Source organism: Cinclus cinclus, chromosome 12, assembly GCF_963662255.1.
Source record: "Cinclus cinclus chromosome 12, bCinCin1.1, whole genome shotgun sequence".
Lineage (NCBI taxonomy): Eukaryota > Metazoa > Chordata > Aves > Passeriformes > Cinclidae > Cinclus > Cinclus cinclus.
The window spans coordinates 18,479,229-18,497,413 of NC_085057.1; the positions used below are offsets into that span (position 1 = coordinate 18,479,229).

At 46.1% G+C, this 18,185-nt stretch overlaps 1 protein-coding gene across 3 annotated transcripts; it reads left to right on the forward strand.

Annotated features, from left to right (window-relative positions):
* The first annotated feature begins 1,497 nt into the window (after nt 1–1,497).
* PTPDC1 (protein tyrosine phosphatase domain containing 1) lies at nt 1,498–10,900 on the forward strand. Of its 3 annotated transcripts, XM_062500775.1 has the most exons (10): nt 1,498–1,576; nt 2,993–2,999; nt 4,186–4,353; nt 5,054–5,134; nt 5,357–5,475; nt 6,234–6,371; nt 7,020–8,224; nt 8,935–9,120; nt 9,862–9,972; nt 10,784–10,900. In XM_062500775.1, exons 1-10 carry the CDS (start codon nt 1,498–1,500, stop codon nt 10,898–10,900), a joined length of 2,211 nt encoding a protein of 736 aa, XP_062356759.1. The 3 variants fall into 3 exon arrangements, with proteins under 3 accessions (XP_062356759.1, XP_062356758.1, XP_062356760.1); XM_062500774.1 differs by lacking the exon at nt 2,993–2,999 and having other exon boundaries at nt 1,498–1,582; nt 4,182–4,353; XM_062500776.1 differs by lacking the exons at nt 1,498–1,576; nt 2,993–2,999 and adding an exon at nt 3,481–3,709 and having other exon boundaries at nt 4,182–4,353.
* The last annotated feature ends 7,285 nt before the right edge of the window (nt 10,901–18,185 follow it).

Consider the following 18,185-nt stretch of genomic DNA (forward strand, 5'->3'; position numbering starts at 1 on the left):
TCTGAGTACAAGGAAATAGGAGAACTAAGCAATCATAGTGGTGGTGATTCTGCTGCCGGTATGATACCATTTTCAAATGTTGTCTGGGCAAGCTATTATGCATTTTTAAGAGAACTTTCTGAGAAATAGAAACCAACAATTTTTGTTAATTCAGCATTATTAACTCTAAAAAAGAAATTCTGGGGATAAAATGATGTTCTTTATTTAGGTTCAAAGTTTCTTCTGATATTGGAAGCCATCACTTACTGATTTCAAAATCCATTGAAAAAAATAATAGAGGTTCTGGAGCTTCTCCAAATAGAATGCAATTATATGAAGGTACTTTATTAAAGGATTGACTTTTCAGAATATAGAGTCAGATGGTCAAGTAGCTGAGTAGAAGGTGCTCCAGATACTCTTTTAATCTTTATTTAAGAATGTTCTTAATTAGTATTCTTAATGGACTTTCTTTAGAGATGTATTTCTGAGCATCTCTGAAGTTTCAGAAGGCTTTTTGTCTGTCACTGACAAATGTAATTCGCATCCCTCTGAGAGGGCTGGTGCAGCTCTATGAAAGGGTTCTTAGTGTAGAACTGTGATCTGTTCCCACCATTAAGCATCTTAAGAAGGAACAGAGCTGCACTGGGTGACTTTGTGGAATAAAGTCCATTAGCATTGTTTGAAGAATAATTTATTCAAGTACGTGGTAGATAATGTAATATCTGAATGAATACATTTTATTTAAATATTTACTATGAAAATAATTGTGCAGAATTAGAGATAAAAGCTGGACAATGAACTGCAGCAGTTAGCACCACACAGGCCTGTTGAATCACCTAATCCCCACAGGATTCTTCAATTTTTGTATTTTTGGGGGTTTTTTTTAGCAAATCTGTCTTTTAAAACCCTGTATATGCTGCTGAATCCTAATACTGGTTTTGCAGACCTGTGAGCCCAAGGTTTGTCTATTTAGCAAAGTGTCTATAGTTAATGATGCAGCAGAGAAGTGCTTAGTATGGTATAAAAAAATGCTCTTTTTTGTTATGCTTGCAGGTATTTTCCTATAGAGAAAAGAGAAACAGAAGGGCAATCTTACACCGAGCAAGAATTTCCACTCAAGAGCCATGTAAAGGGTTTATTTAAACATCACGGTGACTGATTACTCTGTTCTTACTTGCTTTATCTTTCTGTCAGATAGAAGGTCTTCAGAGCAGGACCTATCTTGTATTAGGAATAGCAGTAGAGAAAAAAATCTGATTCTGCCTGGAGAGAGTCCTGGCTTCAGTTTTCTTGTAAGAGAATCATCACAGATATTACTCCAAACCCCAAGAGTGCAGTGAAGAGGGCAGCAAGGACCCGTGGATTAGAGACAATCTGTCTCTCTTAAGTACCAGCCCATGCCTGACTGCCCAAACCTTCAATGACTCCATAACCAGGAGCACATGGCTTTATTCTGCTTTTTTGGAGCTTCTGTTGTAGATTTTCAGTGATTATTTTATTGTTTCCACAGGCACTGCAATGGCTGCGGGAGTTTTGCTGCAAAATGAACAACCATACTCCTCACTGATAGAGAGCAGTGTGTATCTGGCAAATATGAGTTCAGGTAAGAATTTGTCAGTGATGTGCCATTCATAATAAATACTGAGAACAATTCTAGAAAAAAACCCCCACAAAATTTATAAAAAACCCATAAATTTTATCCATGTTTACAAACTTAAAATGTCTCTAAAAAAACCAAACTGCATTATTTCATCAACATATCATGGTGACAATATGTTGATATTTTCTGTAATTTTCATCATGTCAGTTCTCTTAATGGAAGAAACTAGTCCATTTTTGTGTTGAAAAACTGCCTAGCTCTCTGAAAATACAACAAAACTCAACAAAAATTCAACAAAACTCCCCTTTCTAATTATTTAAACTTTTACAGAATGCAGTTTTTTCTTACTATTTTGGGTGACTGTTTGCAAACCTGCTAGATTTGGTAGGAAAATAATGATGTGCAGCACTTTATTTTCCTCACTTCTGTCTCCACTATCATTTGATATATACTGAACCATTTCTGGGAATAAATACAAGAAAGGAATGTAGTTAATTAGAAAATATTTTTCACATTTCTTAGATGCAGGTAGCACTTGAAATAGTCTTTTTCATCTCCTTTCTTGTCCACCCACCCCCCCAAAATAAAAGCATATTTACAGGTTTTCTCACCTGTTGATATCAGCTCCACTGATGAATGAAGAGTCAAGGTTTTGAACATTTTCCTTTCCTCACAAGATATCACCGCTGTTATTTCAGGCCTGGTACCCACAGCAAACATCGCCATGTCTCTGTAAGAGCTGGGCAGCAGCAGTCAAAGTTCAGGCCCTCAGTTCCTGGTCAGTGCCTGGAAGAAGCAGATTTTTGCTTGGGGAATTTGTCCCAGAAGGGAACTTCCTCTTATGCAAATTCCTCTGTACAAGTTATTGCTTTTATGGTACAAGAAGAAACACATATATATTTCAGGAAAATGCAATGGGATTAATTTGTTTATTGACAAAGTTAAAGTGGATTTTCTTGATTTCCCCAGCCTTCCCCTTTCAGTGCAGTCTCATGCACTGGCATTGGGATGACAGAGGCTTTTGACATCACTATAATCCATTCTGCACAGAGTTGCTTTTCTGAGTGCTGCAATCTTTCCGGCCACCTCATTCTCCTGCTCAGCACACTGGAAGCAAAGTGGGAGGCAATTTGCCACCTCATACCTACCTTCAGAAGCCCAAGACACTCAGCTGAAACACTTTCTCCTTCTCATGATCTGCTTTCTCTCAGGCTGTAGGGTTAACAGCTTTGGTTCATAAAAAATCTGTACCCTGAAAAAAAAAAATCAGCCCTTTGTTTTGGATAACAAATTGTGTTTTGTTAGAAGATGTGAATGGTCCAGGCAAACAGTCTACAATTCATCATGTACTGAAGCATTTCAGCAGGAACACACTAATCCCAATCATTACACAGCTAATGATGCATTTTGGAGCAGAGAAGTGGAGGAGGAGAGGTGGCTGTGGAATGAGGAACCAAGAGGTGGGGGAGTATAATGTGCCTCCTTACAGATCTCTCAAGAGGCAGAGCCTCCAGCTACATTTTGATTGTTCTGTTGAACGGAGTATTTTGTGTCTTAGTGAGTTCTGAATGCCTTTTATTGAGCAGGAATTAAATACTCCCATTGTTTATTACACACATTTTGGTTGTTCCCAGCGCGTTTTGAAAATTACCTACTTGACATGCAACTATTTTCATCAAGCGGTGGAACAGTTTGTCCCGAGCAGACGCAATCCCTGTGGAAAGGAGCAGCCCGGGACTGGCTGGCAGCAGCGCCTGCATCCTCCGTTACCACGGCGACAGCTCAGCCCGGGGACCAGCTGCCGAGCGCGCTCGGGGATGCTGTGCTCCGCTCCCACAACTTCAGCTCCGAGCAACTTGCCCTGTGCTCAGAGCGCCCTGGGCAGCGGCGCCGGGCGGAGCTGGGGCCGCGCAGCCATGCAGCCTTCTCCCCGCAGGCGCTCGGCCGTCAGCATCTTTAGCCATTTCTTCCAGGGGCGGAGGCATTCCTCCTCCGACCCGCTCCTCCGCCTCAGCCAGCGGCGCCGCAGCTCCGTTGTGGAGCTGCTCTCCTCGTCCACGCACCGGGTCATGGTGGCTCTGTCGTCCCTCAGCCCCGAGGAGCTGGATGCAACTTTTCCTGAAAAAAAAAGTAAAGTACTTTTTATTGAGACTGTTGACAGTTCTGGATATTTTCTCGGTATTACTATACTTTTGTTCTGTTAACTGTATTTTTATGTGTGGATAAAATAGTGGGGTTTAATTTTCTTCTTGTATTTTGTATCTTGTTCACTGATTCCTCGTTCACATGTTAATACATGCTTTTTACTCTAACGGCTCACTTATAAACAACAGGTAAAACAGAAGCACACATTCATGCATACTCCAAGGACATGGTTAACTATTTTAGATTTCATGTTGAAGAGGACTGCGACTTTTTCTCAGCTGCAAAGAATGTCACTCACCTCTAACTTCATCAGAAAAAGTAACTGGCAGTAACGCAAGCGATTTTTTCCCCTCAGAACAATGAGCTTGAATATTGCACGTGTTTGTGAGCTGGCCATGAGGCTGAACTGGTACTTCTGAGTGGGCTCCTGGCTAACGTGGCTCTGCCTGTGTCGCAGGGAGCTCGAGGCGCCCCACGGCCAAGTACACGAAGGTGGGGGAGCGGCTGCGTCACGTCATCCCTGGGCACATGCAGTGCTCCATGGCCTGCGGCGGCCGCGCCTGCAAGTATGAGAACCCTGCGCGCTGGGCCGAGCACGAGCAGGCTCTCAAGGGCCTCTACTCCTCCTGGTGAGCAGCTCAACATGGCAAAAGGGCTGGGCTTTCTAAAAATCAGCTGCCAAGTGCAAAACGTAATGAGAATTTGATCTGCAATTAGAACCTGACGTAGTGGCCGTCATACACAGCCCGGGAAAGACAGTGAAAGGTTCCTGTTGACTTATAGTGGGTTTGGTTGAGATCCAAAGGAATAAATACCTGTCTGTCATGAAGTATAAAAAAGCTGTTCTGGGCTACTAAGGATTAGGATGCAAATGAATTAAATGTGTTAATAATAGAATTGAAAAGTAAAAGCATTTTCTGCAGATGAAATAATGTGGGCATGCGTGCAGAAGGATGTTCATGTGCAGCAAGAGTCTCTATCTTGACATTCTTACTGGTTTTTTTTCTAACAGCAAATGCTTAAACAGCATTTACAAACCTCAAAGGGACAAACAGGAATCTGTGTCCAGATTTCTATTCAAAGGACTTTTTACTTATGTCCTGGCATTTAAACTGTTCCGGTAACTGTCTTGTAATAATTTTCTATCTGTATCAGTTTAATGAGATTCATCACTAGCACTATGGCATAGTAGATTTTTTAAAACTAATTTCTAATTAATCACCAAGGTATTTGTCTCCTTCTTGAATATAATGGTATTCTTATTTTGGAAGACTCGTCCCCAGGAAATTATTCATGATAACATTATTATTTACTTTTCTAATTTCTCAGGATAACAGATAACATCCTGGCTATGGCTCGACCCTCAACAGAACTAATTGAAAAGTACAACATTATTGAGCAGTTTGAAAGGTAACAAATTCAGTCATTATTAGTTGTTAGTATTATTGGTGTAATTCCTGATCCATTTTCTCTTTCAATGTAGATTTGGATTGTTGATAAAGATCCTTTCATTTTAATGCTCTACAGGTAAAGATTTATTCTCCACTAACAATAAATGTGTGTTTCAGAAAATAAGGGATAATGAGATTTTGGCTGCCTGTAATACTTTGACTCATCTATTCCTTCCCTAAGATGTGGCATAAAAACCATAATTAACCTTCAGCGTCCTGGGGAGCATGCAAGCTGTGGGAACCCCCTGGAGCAGGAGAGTGGCTTCACCTACCTTCCTGAAGCCTTTATGGAGGCTGGCAGTAAGTTCCCTCCTGCTGCTGTTCCTCTTTAATTATTGACTTTGGCATTTAAGGATATTTTTACTTGAATTCCCGTGAGTTAAATGCAGCTGTGTAAGAAACAAATAAAACGTCAAACCTGGTAAGTACAATGAAGCACAAATAACACATTTTTGAAGATTGTGTATTATGCAGAGAGAGATGGAGGGTTTGTGTTCAGGTGTCTCTAAAGGAAAGACAACAGTTCCCTTTTTCTTTTTCCTCTGCATTCACAAATAGCCGAGCCATTAACAGTGTGTCAAATTCTGGTGCACTCATGTTTTTACCTAGACTATAAAAGTTTATTTCATGTGAAGATACAGCTCTTGACAGTATTTTTGTATTTTCATGTTATGGTAAGAAGAGAGAAAGTGCCTCTCTGTAAGAAGAAGCTGCTGACTGAAGAAGTGCTTTTATTTCTGAAAAGAAAAAATTGCCCTCATTCTATATATAGCTGAGTAATTTTGCATGAATCACAGTTTTGTTACACCTTTTACATTCTAGCTGAACTTGAGTTTGACAAATCTTTGCTATAGCTAGCTTTGTGTATCTATCAAGTTTCAATAGCAAGCATACACTGAAATGGGAAAATAATCTCTTGCAAACAAGATGTCAGATTTTAAGATCCATTATGAAATTTTAGTACTATAATTTCTTATTAATAATCTCTCCTCTGCAAATAGTACTACACCTTTTGCATTTGGTGTGGCAGAAAATCACTGTCTCTCTTTTTATTTCAGTTTATTTTTATAATTTTGGATGGAAGGATTATGGAGTGGCATCTCTCACGACTATCCTTGACATGGTAAAGGTGATGTCTTTCGCCCTGCAGGAGGGGAGGGTGGCTGTTCACTGCCACGCAGGACTCGGGAGGACAGGTATGTGCCCCCTGCAGCACCAGGGTTCCTCTAGAAACTCCAACCATGTCTGGTTATAAACCAGTAAGAAGTGGGCTAGATTCTGTATTATTGCAAGATGGGCCTTTATAAAATGGTTGAAAGTGCTAAACTGTTGTGTCCAAATGTTCTCCGCTAGAGAAGATCAGTTTTAGTATATTAAAATCAAAGACCTGTAAGGTTAGATAATTTTTTATTCTGTATAATTGTTCCATAACATTCAAATGTGACAGCTGCTTTTGGAGGGGAAAACACTTTCATTGTCCAGTATTCATAACACATTCACAAACCTGCCACTCACTGTTGGATTAGGTAGATTTGGTGGAGCACCTAAAATTTAATTTGCTTCTTTCAAATCCTTTTTGTTTGTGCCCTTCCCATAGAAGCCTCCATTGCTCCCATGTTTGTGAATGGTGGAACTCTTGGAGAGGGTGTGGGGAGCTCTGCTGCAGTCCAGTGAGCAGGGCTTCACTGTCTTGTGCTTCTTCACAGGCAGTTGCATTTAAGTAACAGCATCATGTAACAGAGGACACTGTGTCTTCACCTGTATTAATTTTTATCCCGTATTTCCACTGAGTATTTGTTTTAGTCTGACAGTTCCTTCCCTAATCCTGTCTTTGTATTTTCCAGGTGTTCTAATAGCTTGCTACTTAGTTTTTGCCACCAGAATGAGCGCTGACCAAGCAATTCTGTTTGTCAGAGCCAAAAGGCCCAATTCCATCCAGACACGGGGGCAGCTGCTGTGTGTCAGGGAGTTCTCCCAGTTCCTGGTCCCCCTCCGCAGTGTTTTTGCGTGCTGCGAGCCCAAGGCACACGCGGTCACCCTGTCCCAGTACCTGACCCGCCAGAGGCACCTGCTGCACGGTTACGAGAGCAGGCACCTCAAGCATGTGCCAAAACTCATCCACCTGGTGTGCAAGCTGCTGCTGGACCTGGCTGAGAACAGACAGGTTGTAGAGGCAGAGCTGCTGGACATCCCAGACCTCTCAGCTGAGATTGAGAAGACTGTGTCCCAGCTGGAATCCACAGAGCTCGAGCGGGAGCTGGCCAGCCATGACAGCGACATGTCGGATTTGTCTCACACCCACTCCTCTGCTCTCGACACCCAGGACTCGCACTTCTCCCTGGGACACGAGTGTGATTCCTTTTGTAAAAGAAGGAATATCGAATGCCTTCAGCCTCTTACTCATCCGAGAAGGCGTCTGAGCTACAGTGAGTCAGACCTAAGGAGAACTGAGTTTCTTTTGGAACAGGATGACACTGCCTGGACGGTGCCTGCTCAGATCTTAGCGAACAACAAAGCCAAGCAGAACAGTGGGGAGGAAAGTTCTGCCACAGGTGAGGCAAAGCCACAGCTGGAGTTAAACAAAGAAGCATTAGTGCGTAACACATGCACGTTCTGGAGTCAAGGGAGATTTAGTTTGGATGGACGAAGGGATGGCTCCTATCACAGAAGGAACTCTACCAAAGAAGTGCAACGCAGCAGGACCTTTTCCTCAGGCCTCACATCCATCCACAGTCCCAAGGAGCCTGAGATGCCGAGGCACAGCTTTGCCAACAAGACTGCTCACAGGAAAGACCACAAGACCAATATATATGGCAGGAGAATATATTTCTCAGAGGACTCTGACTCTTCTTCTTCCTCTTCCAAAGTGAACTTTTCCATTGGATATGAAAGCCAGAGTAGTAGGGAGGTGTCAGAAACAATTCCGCACATTGTTCTGCAGTCAGAATTAAGTTTGGAAGCCCGAAGAGTTTTGGCAGCCAAAGCACTTGCAGATATAAATGAATTTCTGGGAGAGGATGAAGTGAAGCAGAAGGTAGAAATGTGGCAGGTAATTTTTAATTCAATTCCATGCTACAGGCTCTGCATATTTCACCTCAGTGAATTCCTGGAATGGCAAAAATGCCACGTGAAACTTTGAAATGGCACATTGGGATAGCAGTTTGTATGAGGTTCCGGGTCAGTTCTTTCACAGGCTGGCAAAATGCACCTACGCATTCTGGTCTGTAGCAGGAGGGTGGAGGTTCTGGTTATATTCAGGTTCCTAACTGGGGGAAACAGATGCCATTATCTCTGTTTGGAATGTGGCTGCTGGTGGCACAGAAGTAGCACAGGTTTTAAGGGTTTGAGTTAGTTTTAATCCATGCTTTCTCGGAACTACTCAGAGAATTTGTGCGTAACAGAAAAAGAATTTAGTAGAAACTTAATTGCTTGTCCTCAAACCCAAATACTCTTAGCAACATTTCCTTTGAAATTGGAATGCAAAGCTGGTTTATGTATTCCAGTGGAGTATTGGGAGGTTCTCAGCTGCACTGCTGCTATCATCCTTCTGTTTTAAAGAATCACTGGTATTATTGCTGATTAATGTTGATATCCTAGAAAAAAATACAAATCTTTTCATAACTCTTTAGTCCTTTTGTTGGAACATAAGCAGCCACATACTGCTACAGTCAAAGAGAATGTTGGCAAAGGTAAATGGATGATGCATTTTCAGTTTTGTTTGTTTTTGGTTTTGTTGTTGTTTTGTTGTTTTGTTTTAAGAAAGAACTGAATTCTCGAGATGGAGCTTGGGATAAAATCTGCACTGAGAGAGATCCTTTCATCCTCTGCAGCTTGATGTGGTCGTGGATAGAGCAGCTGAAAGAACCTATTATATCCAAAGATGATATTGACATGCTGGCAAAAAATTACACAGAATCCCAGGATGCACTCCACTTGCTGAGAAAGGTACATATTGGATCTGGCAATCCATTCTTTAACTTTAGGCAAGGGAACTGCACTTAAAAAAAGCCACTTCAGTCTCTTTCGAAATCAGAATGAGAATTCATTCTGTATCGAATTGTGTGAGTTGTCTGAGTTGTCTGGATATCTCTGGATATTTCTGGATATCTTCTAGTCCAAGTGTCTTGCTCAAAACAGAGTTACCTGGAGCAGACTGCTTGTGAGACAGATGCTCCAGCCCCTTAATTAAGCTGGAAAAGGGATGGGAAGGAGCAGCCACAAAGATCTATTCCTCCCTTTCTTCCTCCTTGCAAGCACTGCACAGGTGCCTCTCTGCCAGCTTCCAGTGGTGATAGAGACTTGGAAGGACAGAGAGAGGTGCAAGGTGGGGACAAGAGACCTGAACATGCACAGCATTTTGGGCTGAGAAGATCAAATCTCAGCTTTCCAATGCCAATTCACAGGAAGGCTACTGTTTGTGGAGGGGATCTTGAAGTTCCCAGAAATTCCAAGGAATTCCTGGAGTGGTTTTTGGCACTCAGGAGATGAGTTTTCCCATTGTGGCTGAAATAATTATGCAGAGGCTCTTTAGGCTGGTGGGAATTCCCCACCAACTCCTGCACATGAAGGTTTCAGCACAGGAAGGCACAACCTGGTGTTAAAACGGGAGGTCACAAAATCTGAGTGCTTAACTGCTTTTCATGGAAATATTTCTTCTAATGAACTCCTGTTCCTTTTCCCCACCAGGAACAGTGTCAGACCATCCTTTGTATTTTACACTGCGTGGTGAACCTGCAAGAGCTGCCAGCTGATGTGGAGGAGGCCTTACTTGCTCGTGCTATTAAAGCTTTCACTAAGGCAAGTAATTCCAAATAACTGTCCATGATATTGTATTTACTCGATTTAAATCCTGAAGGGTGATTCAATCCACAGAGGGGAGGCTTCTGTGAGAAAGGCTACAGTAATTCCTTCACACTTCAGTGTGAAGCTGATTTATTTCAGAGTTTACATTTTATAATAATCACATACATAAAGGGTTGGAAATATTCTCAACAATATTAAATTCTGTCACTACAGCCTTAATCCTGGAGTCCCATTTTTTAGCTTCTGTACCAGTGCCAGTTCATGTACATCTTCAAATTAGGGAAAAGATCATTTTAAAGGGTGACACTGACTAATCACTGGGAGTAGCTTACTAAAGACTTTGGTAGATTCTGTACCAACGTAAAGTCTTTCCATCAGATTGAATAATTTCCTGAAATGACTGCAAGTCAGTTCTGTTCCAGGCCTGTACCACAGGATGTGAATAACTAATTTCTGCTTGGGGCTCATTCAGTAACAGTGACAGGCGAAGCTATTGCTCAGCTCAGATTTCTTCTCAGATTCAGCCAATGAAATCTGAGCTCGAACACAATGTTCACTGTGCAGCTTCCTCATCTCTTGTAAATCTGCCTGTTAAAACAATCACCACATTTCTCCTTCTTCTGCTTTATTTTAATGTCTAGTCAGCATAAAACTGAAAACACTTAGCATTAAGTACTCCATCAAAACCATATATTTTCTTTGATAAATCTCAAAGTGGTTTTTTTTTTAATGTTTTGCATCTACTTTGCATTTTGCTGTATGGCATCTCTTTAACAACTGAACTGAAACTTCTCTCTTTTATTAGACAAGCTTCAATTCTGAAAATGGGCCATATGTTTACAATACCTTGAAAACTGTATTTAAACAAGCACTGGAAGAAAAAAGGAAAAGGATTAAAGAAGGACCAGAGAATCCTTCTTGATTTCTACACAGCTCTGCCAAAGCATTAGATGGGCCTACAAAATTATTTTGCATTTTCCAGCTACTGTATTTTGTGCTACCTGGCATGATCTACCTAACTTTAGGTCATAGAAGTTCTTAACAAATAATTTTATTTTTTTAGAGGGAGTTTTAGTGGCAGTTGTTCAGTCTACATAGTTTTAAAGAACAGCTCCATGTGACCATTCTCTGTAGCATTTGGTTTCAGGTACTGGCTTTTTAACTTGTGAAGGGTTCTCCTCTTCTCAGATGTGTTTATTGATTTAGAAACCTCTGTTATTGGCAAGAAACTTTCTTTTCAAGTCACACAATTGCCATAAGTTCAGTGCCATGATCCCCAGAGGTTTAATGGATTGAGTTAATATTTATGTATTAATGTATGTTTACATTACTGATATTTAACTTTGCAAAAATAAATATTGATTGAATGTGTGAAACTGCTTTTGCTTTCAGATATTTTGAAGACCAACAGTAATAATGGACAGATTGACAGATCTTGAGATCTGTCATTGACAGCAGACAATATTTTTCCTTCAGATCTCCTAAATAATTGTAGCCAAAGTATTTCTAGAAGGTGTTGCAGTAGAGAAATGAACTGTATTGATCAGTAGTCATCAAGCCCTAAGTTAGACTTTTTTGGCTGAGAAAGCTTCAAACTGTTTTTAACAGAAAATTGATTGAGGCATTTTAAGTGCTTTGAATAAGAGTAAAATTTCACTTTATTAGTTAAACTTCTGTTGCTCTTAAGTGAAAAAACACTTCATCATGAAATCTTCGTAAGGATATGATTCTGTACATACTTACATCCAGCAAATACTTACATAAAGAAGTGTGATATAATAGTGCTAAAAATACATTAATCAAAACCTTACTAGCTGCAATACACTTTGCAGAGGCATTTTTATCTAATAAAACAGAAACAGCTGGGTCATCATCCTAACACAGTTTTGGATTACAGCCTTAGGATCTGGACTGGAATGTCAGCTTGCAGAATGAGCAGTTCATCCAGTTTGATAAGATTTAAGTAGTTAAGCAAGAATCTATCCTTTTCAGAAATATTTTTATTTGTTTCTGTAAATGACTAACATTTAGAGTTAAAAGTAGACCAGTTTGAAATACAGGTAATTTATACATGCCTCAACTGTTGTATGATTTTATATCAAACTCAAAACAGCTACTTTGGCAGAATCATCCTAAAATAGGCACCCTTCAAAGGAAAATATCACATGTGAATTGCAAACACAAATCCAGCTTTGCAAAGAGGCAAGGCAACACGAGAGGCAGTTCTGTGTTAGCATTAGCAGTCAGGCTAAATCAAATACCACCTTCTAATCTACTGAATGCCCCTTCTTCAGTGCCTGCTCTGGTGCTCTGCCATCTCACACATGCAAGAGATTGACATACAGCAGCCCCGAGTTAGGTTTTTGCAACATTGAAGTGGGTGTGGTCAGCACCATTGCTGGGGATAAATTGCTACAGAAATAAAGAAAATGCCCCACCATCCCAGACTGAACTTGAAGAGGCACAGGAATTTTGGAAAGATGAGGGCAAGGTAGCAGAGCAAATAGAGCAATGTAAAAATCAGCTGCAAATAAAAGGAGGAAACAGTAAAATCTGTGCAGTTTCAGGGGTTTATTTGTCTTGGGTGCAAAGCAAAATCAGAAGGTCTCAAATGCCCAAAATACTGGAAATACCAATTTCCAATTGGAAATGTAGCCATTCAGCTGAAGAGTGACAGGGTGGGGTTTTCCTGCTGTGTCCGAGTGCCCGGTCACTGGCTGGCACCACAGGTCCCCAGGCCCTCTGCTGAGCCATCCCTCCCCTACAGTCAAGTTTATTCTGCCAAATTTGGCTTTTATCTCTGATCGACCACTAGGACCACAAGAGCATATTGTCCTGAGGATGTCAAGATGCCTGCTCTTGCTGGAACATTCCTGTTGTGTGACAGCCCTGGACGCAGAGCGGGCACATGTAGGGATGTGAGCTCGTAACCCTGGTGCCAGCCGTGCTGCACACATCAGAACTCCTGGGGAGTCTGTATCGTCTTGGCCCCACACGGATCGGTGCGTTGTTCAACCCTCGCTTTGATCGGTTTCTTTCTTGGTTGCTGCTTGGTTCATATGACGGTGCAATCTGGACCAGTCCTTTTGAAGTCCTTTGATCTTACAGGCTGGCTCCTTGTCCAGTCTCAGCTCAAACTGCTGTCCTCACCCCATGAAGTAACGCTCGAGAAAGTTCCCTTCACCCAGCCAACCCAACACCCATCAACCCTCCCCCAATGTCCACACACACACCCAAACTGCAGTGCCACCAAGGTGTCCATTGTAACTTCCTCATCATGATTCATAACTTCATAACAATCAATTAGCAATTTAGAACTTCATATCCATTAATAACTTTATTGAAATTAATTAACAACCCACAACTCCAGCCCCGAACATTAACTCATTTATAATAGTTGGAGGGCTGGGCCTGTGGCCTCAAAGCACCGAGCTTGGGGGTTCAAATAAAACTTGGTCCGACTCCGAGCTGCTGCTGGAGCTCTTCAGGCTGTAAAGGTCTCGGAACCAGCCACCAGCTTTCAGCTTTTCCTCAAGGAGGTGCCTGCGGAGAGAGGAGCGGCTGAGGCCCCGGCTGCCGGTGGCACACAGGGACCCTCCTGCACAGCAGGGCCCAGAGCTGGCAAGGCTCCCCAGCATGGCTGGAGCTGCTGGCACAGCTTGGCCCAGCTGGACAGCTGTCCCTCAAGGAACCGGCGAGCAGGGGATGGCTCTGGGCAGGCTCCCCGGCCAGGAGCGGGCCCCAGAGCGCCTCTGCCTTTCAAGGGCAATCTGCTCCCTGCTCTTTCTCCTCCCCACCTCGCTTTGCCTCGGCCCGCTGCTCCTGGAGCTGCTCTTGGCCACGCAGCTTCAGTGGGAGCCAGCACTGGCTGCAGCCCCAGCGGGCACCCCAGGACAAGGCCCAGGAATTACGAAGGCAATTAAAGCACTGGGCAGCAGCAGAACCCTCAGCAGGGCTATGTGGACAAGCACTGACCATGCACAACTCCACAGCAGCCTGACTGGGAGCGTTTCCTGTCTACAAGCAGCCATCAAATGAAGATGACTGTAGGGGAGAGCAACAAAGCACTCACCATGTTCTCTTCCAGCAATACCAGATTCCAACACCGCACAACATGAAGACAAGTACCCCACCAGCCACAATGGCCATTAACTCTAGCAAGCAGCGTGTTCCCTGGCAGACGCCGCTCCCTATGCCCTTCTGGGAACTGGGAACACGTGTTGAGGTTCCAGCTACATCTGTGGGAGCAATGGGGACTGTGAGTTACTGCTGTGCTCCACTGCTGAGCTGGGAGCTCGCGGGATACGGCCAGGACACTCTTTGTCACCCCCAGTGCTGGGGCCTGCAGGCACCTTGGCACCCCTTGTCACAGGCTGTGCCACCCAGCAAAGCCCAGCAGGCCGGGAGGAGGAGAGCCCGGGGGCAGCGCAGCTCCTTGAGCAGTCGCTCCTGCCAGGGACCCGGGCCAAAGCCATCCCTGAGCAGCCACTGCCAGCCCCGACCCTCCGTGCCCCGTGACAGCTCCCCCAGCCCGAGGGGACAGAGTCAGGCCCTGTCAGGACCCAGGGCAGCCCCTCTCCCGTCAGGAGCCAGGGCTGGCCGTGGCCCCGGGCTCGTGGCAGGGCTCCCGCTCGAGGCTGCTCCTGTGCCTGGGGCCTCTGGGCACTCAGGGCGGCTCCGTGAGCAGCTGCAGCGCGAGGGACCTTGGTGCATGACTCCCATTTCCCAGGGGCTGGGATCGAGCCCCAGAGGCCTCGAAGCCGAGGGGCCTCCAGCTTTGGCTGCTGTTGGGCCGTGCAAGGGCAGGCCCTGGGGGAAGAGCTGCTGCCACCCAGCCGTGCCCAGGGCTGAGCCTGGCACAGCAATTACCTCCTGTGCCTGTGTCCGTGCCTGGCATTGTTTTCCCTCCTGCTGTCCAGGCTGGCACCGAGCCACTGCTTCTTCCGTGAAGTGGCTCCTTCTGCACGGATTTTTTGTCCATCACTTGAGAAAGAAAAGGGAGAGCTGGATCAGATGGAAACATTCCCCAATCGAGAAGTGGCACCTGCAGGAGGCAATGCTTGCCAAAATCATGGAGAAGGTTCAAAAAACATCTGGGCTTTTGGGGCAGAGGCAGGGCCCTCATTTTCAAAGACCTGCCAGGGCTGAGCCACAGGAGCTGTGAGGGGATTGCACAGGGCCAGGGCACACACGAGCATGGCTCTGTCCTGGCACATGCAGCGATTCCCCCCGTCCAAGATTTGTGCTCTGAGTTGGCAGCTCTCCTACGAGGAAAGGCCTTGACCTACCCTCACCATCTCCCAGAGACTTATCCCTGAACGTGGGTTGGGAAGCCAGATGACCTTCACCAACAGGTTCATGTGCAAAGAAAGGCAGGACAGAACAGCTCCCAGCACTGCAGGAGATGCTCAGGCTGCCTGGGGCAGGCAAAGGAGCCCCACAAACTAGAGCCCTGCTCTCCCCCTCTGCCCTTTCCCCACCATGGGCACCCCTTCCAGCCCGTCCCAGGTCTCAGGCAGTGTCTCCCCCAGAGGGACCCCAGCAGGACTGCTCAGGACCCAAGTGCCCTCAGCCTGCTCAGGAGAATTCCTCTGGGCTGTGCCCTCACTGCCAAGCATCAGAGATGGCAGCTCAAGGCTCAGTAGGGCTCAGGCACAGAGGCACAGCAATTACCTTGTGGGACTGTGCCTGACTTCGCCTCCCTTCCTGCAGCAGAGGCTGCAAAGGAGCCACTGCTTTCTCCGGGAAATGCTTCCTTCTGCATAGTCATTTCTGAAGAAAGGAGAAGGGATAGCCGGATGAGATGGAGCTCTTACCCACGGGGGAGGTGGCAAATACAGGAGACAACACGTTTGAAAGTCATGGATAAGGAACAGAAAACACCCAGGATTTTGGGACTGTGCCAGCCTGGTCCTTTCTCTAAACAGCTGCTACACCTGAACTACCTCAAGGCCAAAGAATTGCAGGGATCCCAGGGAGTGCATGGCCACTGGGACACGCTGGGCTCCCTGTCAGCTGATGCCAAATGCCTTCCTGCTAAGGCTGGGGAGAAGCTGCAGCCAGCCCAGGCTGGGAAACAGCCCTGCAGGCTGGGACAGCAGCAGCAGTGGGGCAGAGAGGCTGCCATGGATCCCTTCCCGCTGTGCCGGGCACGGCGTGCCCAGATGTGCAGAGAAAGGCCCCGGCTGGGGAGTGTCAGGGGAAGGCTGAGGGAAATGCACTCACCACGGCGTCTCTCCAGATCACTTAACATCTTGTCCAGAAGTTCAAATGCCTCCAGGGATTTCTCGTCTCTCACATCTTGGTTCTTCCATTTAGGAGGACCTTAAGGGAAAGGAGTTCAGTTTCTCCTTCATGCTGCAGTGGCAGTGAGTGCAGTGAGTGCTCTAAGGCACTCTCCCAGCTCTGCCTTCCGCTCAGGAGCAGGGGCAGAGGGAGCACGTGCCTGCAGTGCCCCACACTGGGATGGAAGGAGACCCATGTGGGGCAGTCAGGGGAGAAAGGACTCCCTGGAGCTGCCAGCAGCTCTGAACCCAGCCCCGGCCATGGTCAGGGCTTGGCAGTGGCAGCGGGAGCTGCTCAGGCTGCCTGGGGCCGGCAAAGGAGCCATGAAAGGCACAGCCCCGTGGCACAGCCCTGGGCCCTTCCCTTCCCTCTCTGCTCTTCTCTGTGGCTGCACAGAGCACACGGAAGGAGGCACTGGCATTGCACATGGGAAGAGGATTGACAGCCAGATGCTCCTCCCTCCCACTCACAGTGATCCCGTGGGATCAGCCAGGGCTCCTGAAGGGAGCAGGGCAAGGATTCCAGAATCCCTCATCCCTGAGATGATTTTAAGGGAAATGGCACATGAGTGAGCTCTTGCCACACTGAGAATGATTTTTCAGTCAGGAAAGGGATGCTGAGAACTTGCCTCCAGTAAATCCCAAATGATCAAAGCTGTTATCCATCCAAGGTGCTGCAATAACATTCCCAGCCCGCTCATCTAGAAGGGAGCACAGATCAGAAGCGTTTCCAGGGTGCTCTTGAATCCCCTTCTGCCTTAGGGAACTGGGAACTGCAAGGGGGTCAGGTAAGGCTGTGGGGGCCAGATGTCAATGGACATGGCCAAAGCTGCAGAGGGGCCTGGGGAGCTCCGGGCTGGCTCCTGGTCACTGTGCACACTCTCTCCATGCTCTGTACAACATGCCTGCAGGGGTGGCTGGAGCAGCCCGGGGCCCCTGTGGGCTCACTCCCTCCCACAGAGGAAAACCTCCCGGAAGACCTATGGAAAACCATCCCCACCACTTCCTGGGTGGAAGGAAGCGCTGTCCCAGGAAAGGGGAGTCAGGTCCCCGGCTCACCTGCTCCCTGTGCTCGTCGTGGAGCTGCCTGGGCAGCCCTGGCAGGCAGGGCCACTCCCAGGAGGAACAGGAGGAAGAGGCGCAGAGCAAGGGCCATTGTGCCTTGCCCTCTGCCAGTCCCGCAGCTCTTGCTGCCACCGCTCTCCTGACAACAATGTACCAAAATCAGCACCACTGCTGCCACCACCACTGCTGCTGCTGCTGCCGCAACAGTTGTGGTCACGGACTGACTGGTGGGTGGCTGTGGTGCTGTGCAACCACGGGGCTCTGGCACCTCTGTGACCTCAGAGCCTGCTGTGACCTCAGCCTTCTGTGACCCCAGAGCCTGCTGTGAGCTCATGGCCTCAGCAATCCCCCCAGAGTGCACTCCCCATCTGTACGAATGGGCTGCCCTGATTGTAAATGTTTTGCTTGATCAATGGCCATTGCTTAGGAAAACTTTTGATTTGCCTGCTGACATTGCTAGTCAGGCTGTGTCCCTGGAGATGCTCTTGATGGCTTCCTGTAGCAATGGGGAGCAAAGAGACACTTAGCCCCTGATGCATCTAAAGAGATTGCTTTATTCTGGAAATCACCCCCCTCTGATACCTTCAATCTGAGCCAGACCAAACCAAAGCTTTAGAGAAGATGGGCACCCATTGGCTGGCTCAGCTGCAGTCTGCCCATGCATCTTTTCCCCATTCTGCTTCCCATTTGTACGCTGTCCTCACGTTCCTCCTCATCACTGCCTCTCACCCCCCAGGTGACTTCCAACCGTCCAGCCTGCAGCCGAGCCTTCCCCACAGGGCCTTCTGGTGAACAGACCCCTTAACAACTTTAACAATTATAATCCCGTATCCCACAGCTTCCCTCTGTTCCTGGGCA

Excerpts from the sequence above, each read along its gene's own strand:
- PTPDC1 (XM_062500776.1), top strand. The coding sequence starts at position 3,496 with ATGCAGCCTTCTCCCCGCAGGCGCTCGGCCGTCAGCATCTTTAGCCAT. Across the intron at positions 4,354-5,053 it reads AAGGGCCTCTACTCCTCCTG|GATAACAGATAACATCCTGG; the intron begins GTGAGCAGCTCA and ends CTAATTTCTCAG. Across the intron at positions 5,476-6,233 it reads AGCCTTTATGGAGGCTGGCA|TTTATTTTTATAATTTTGGA; the intron begins GTAAGTTCCCTC and ends TTTTTATTTCAG.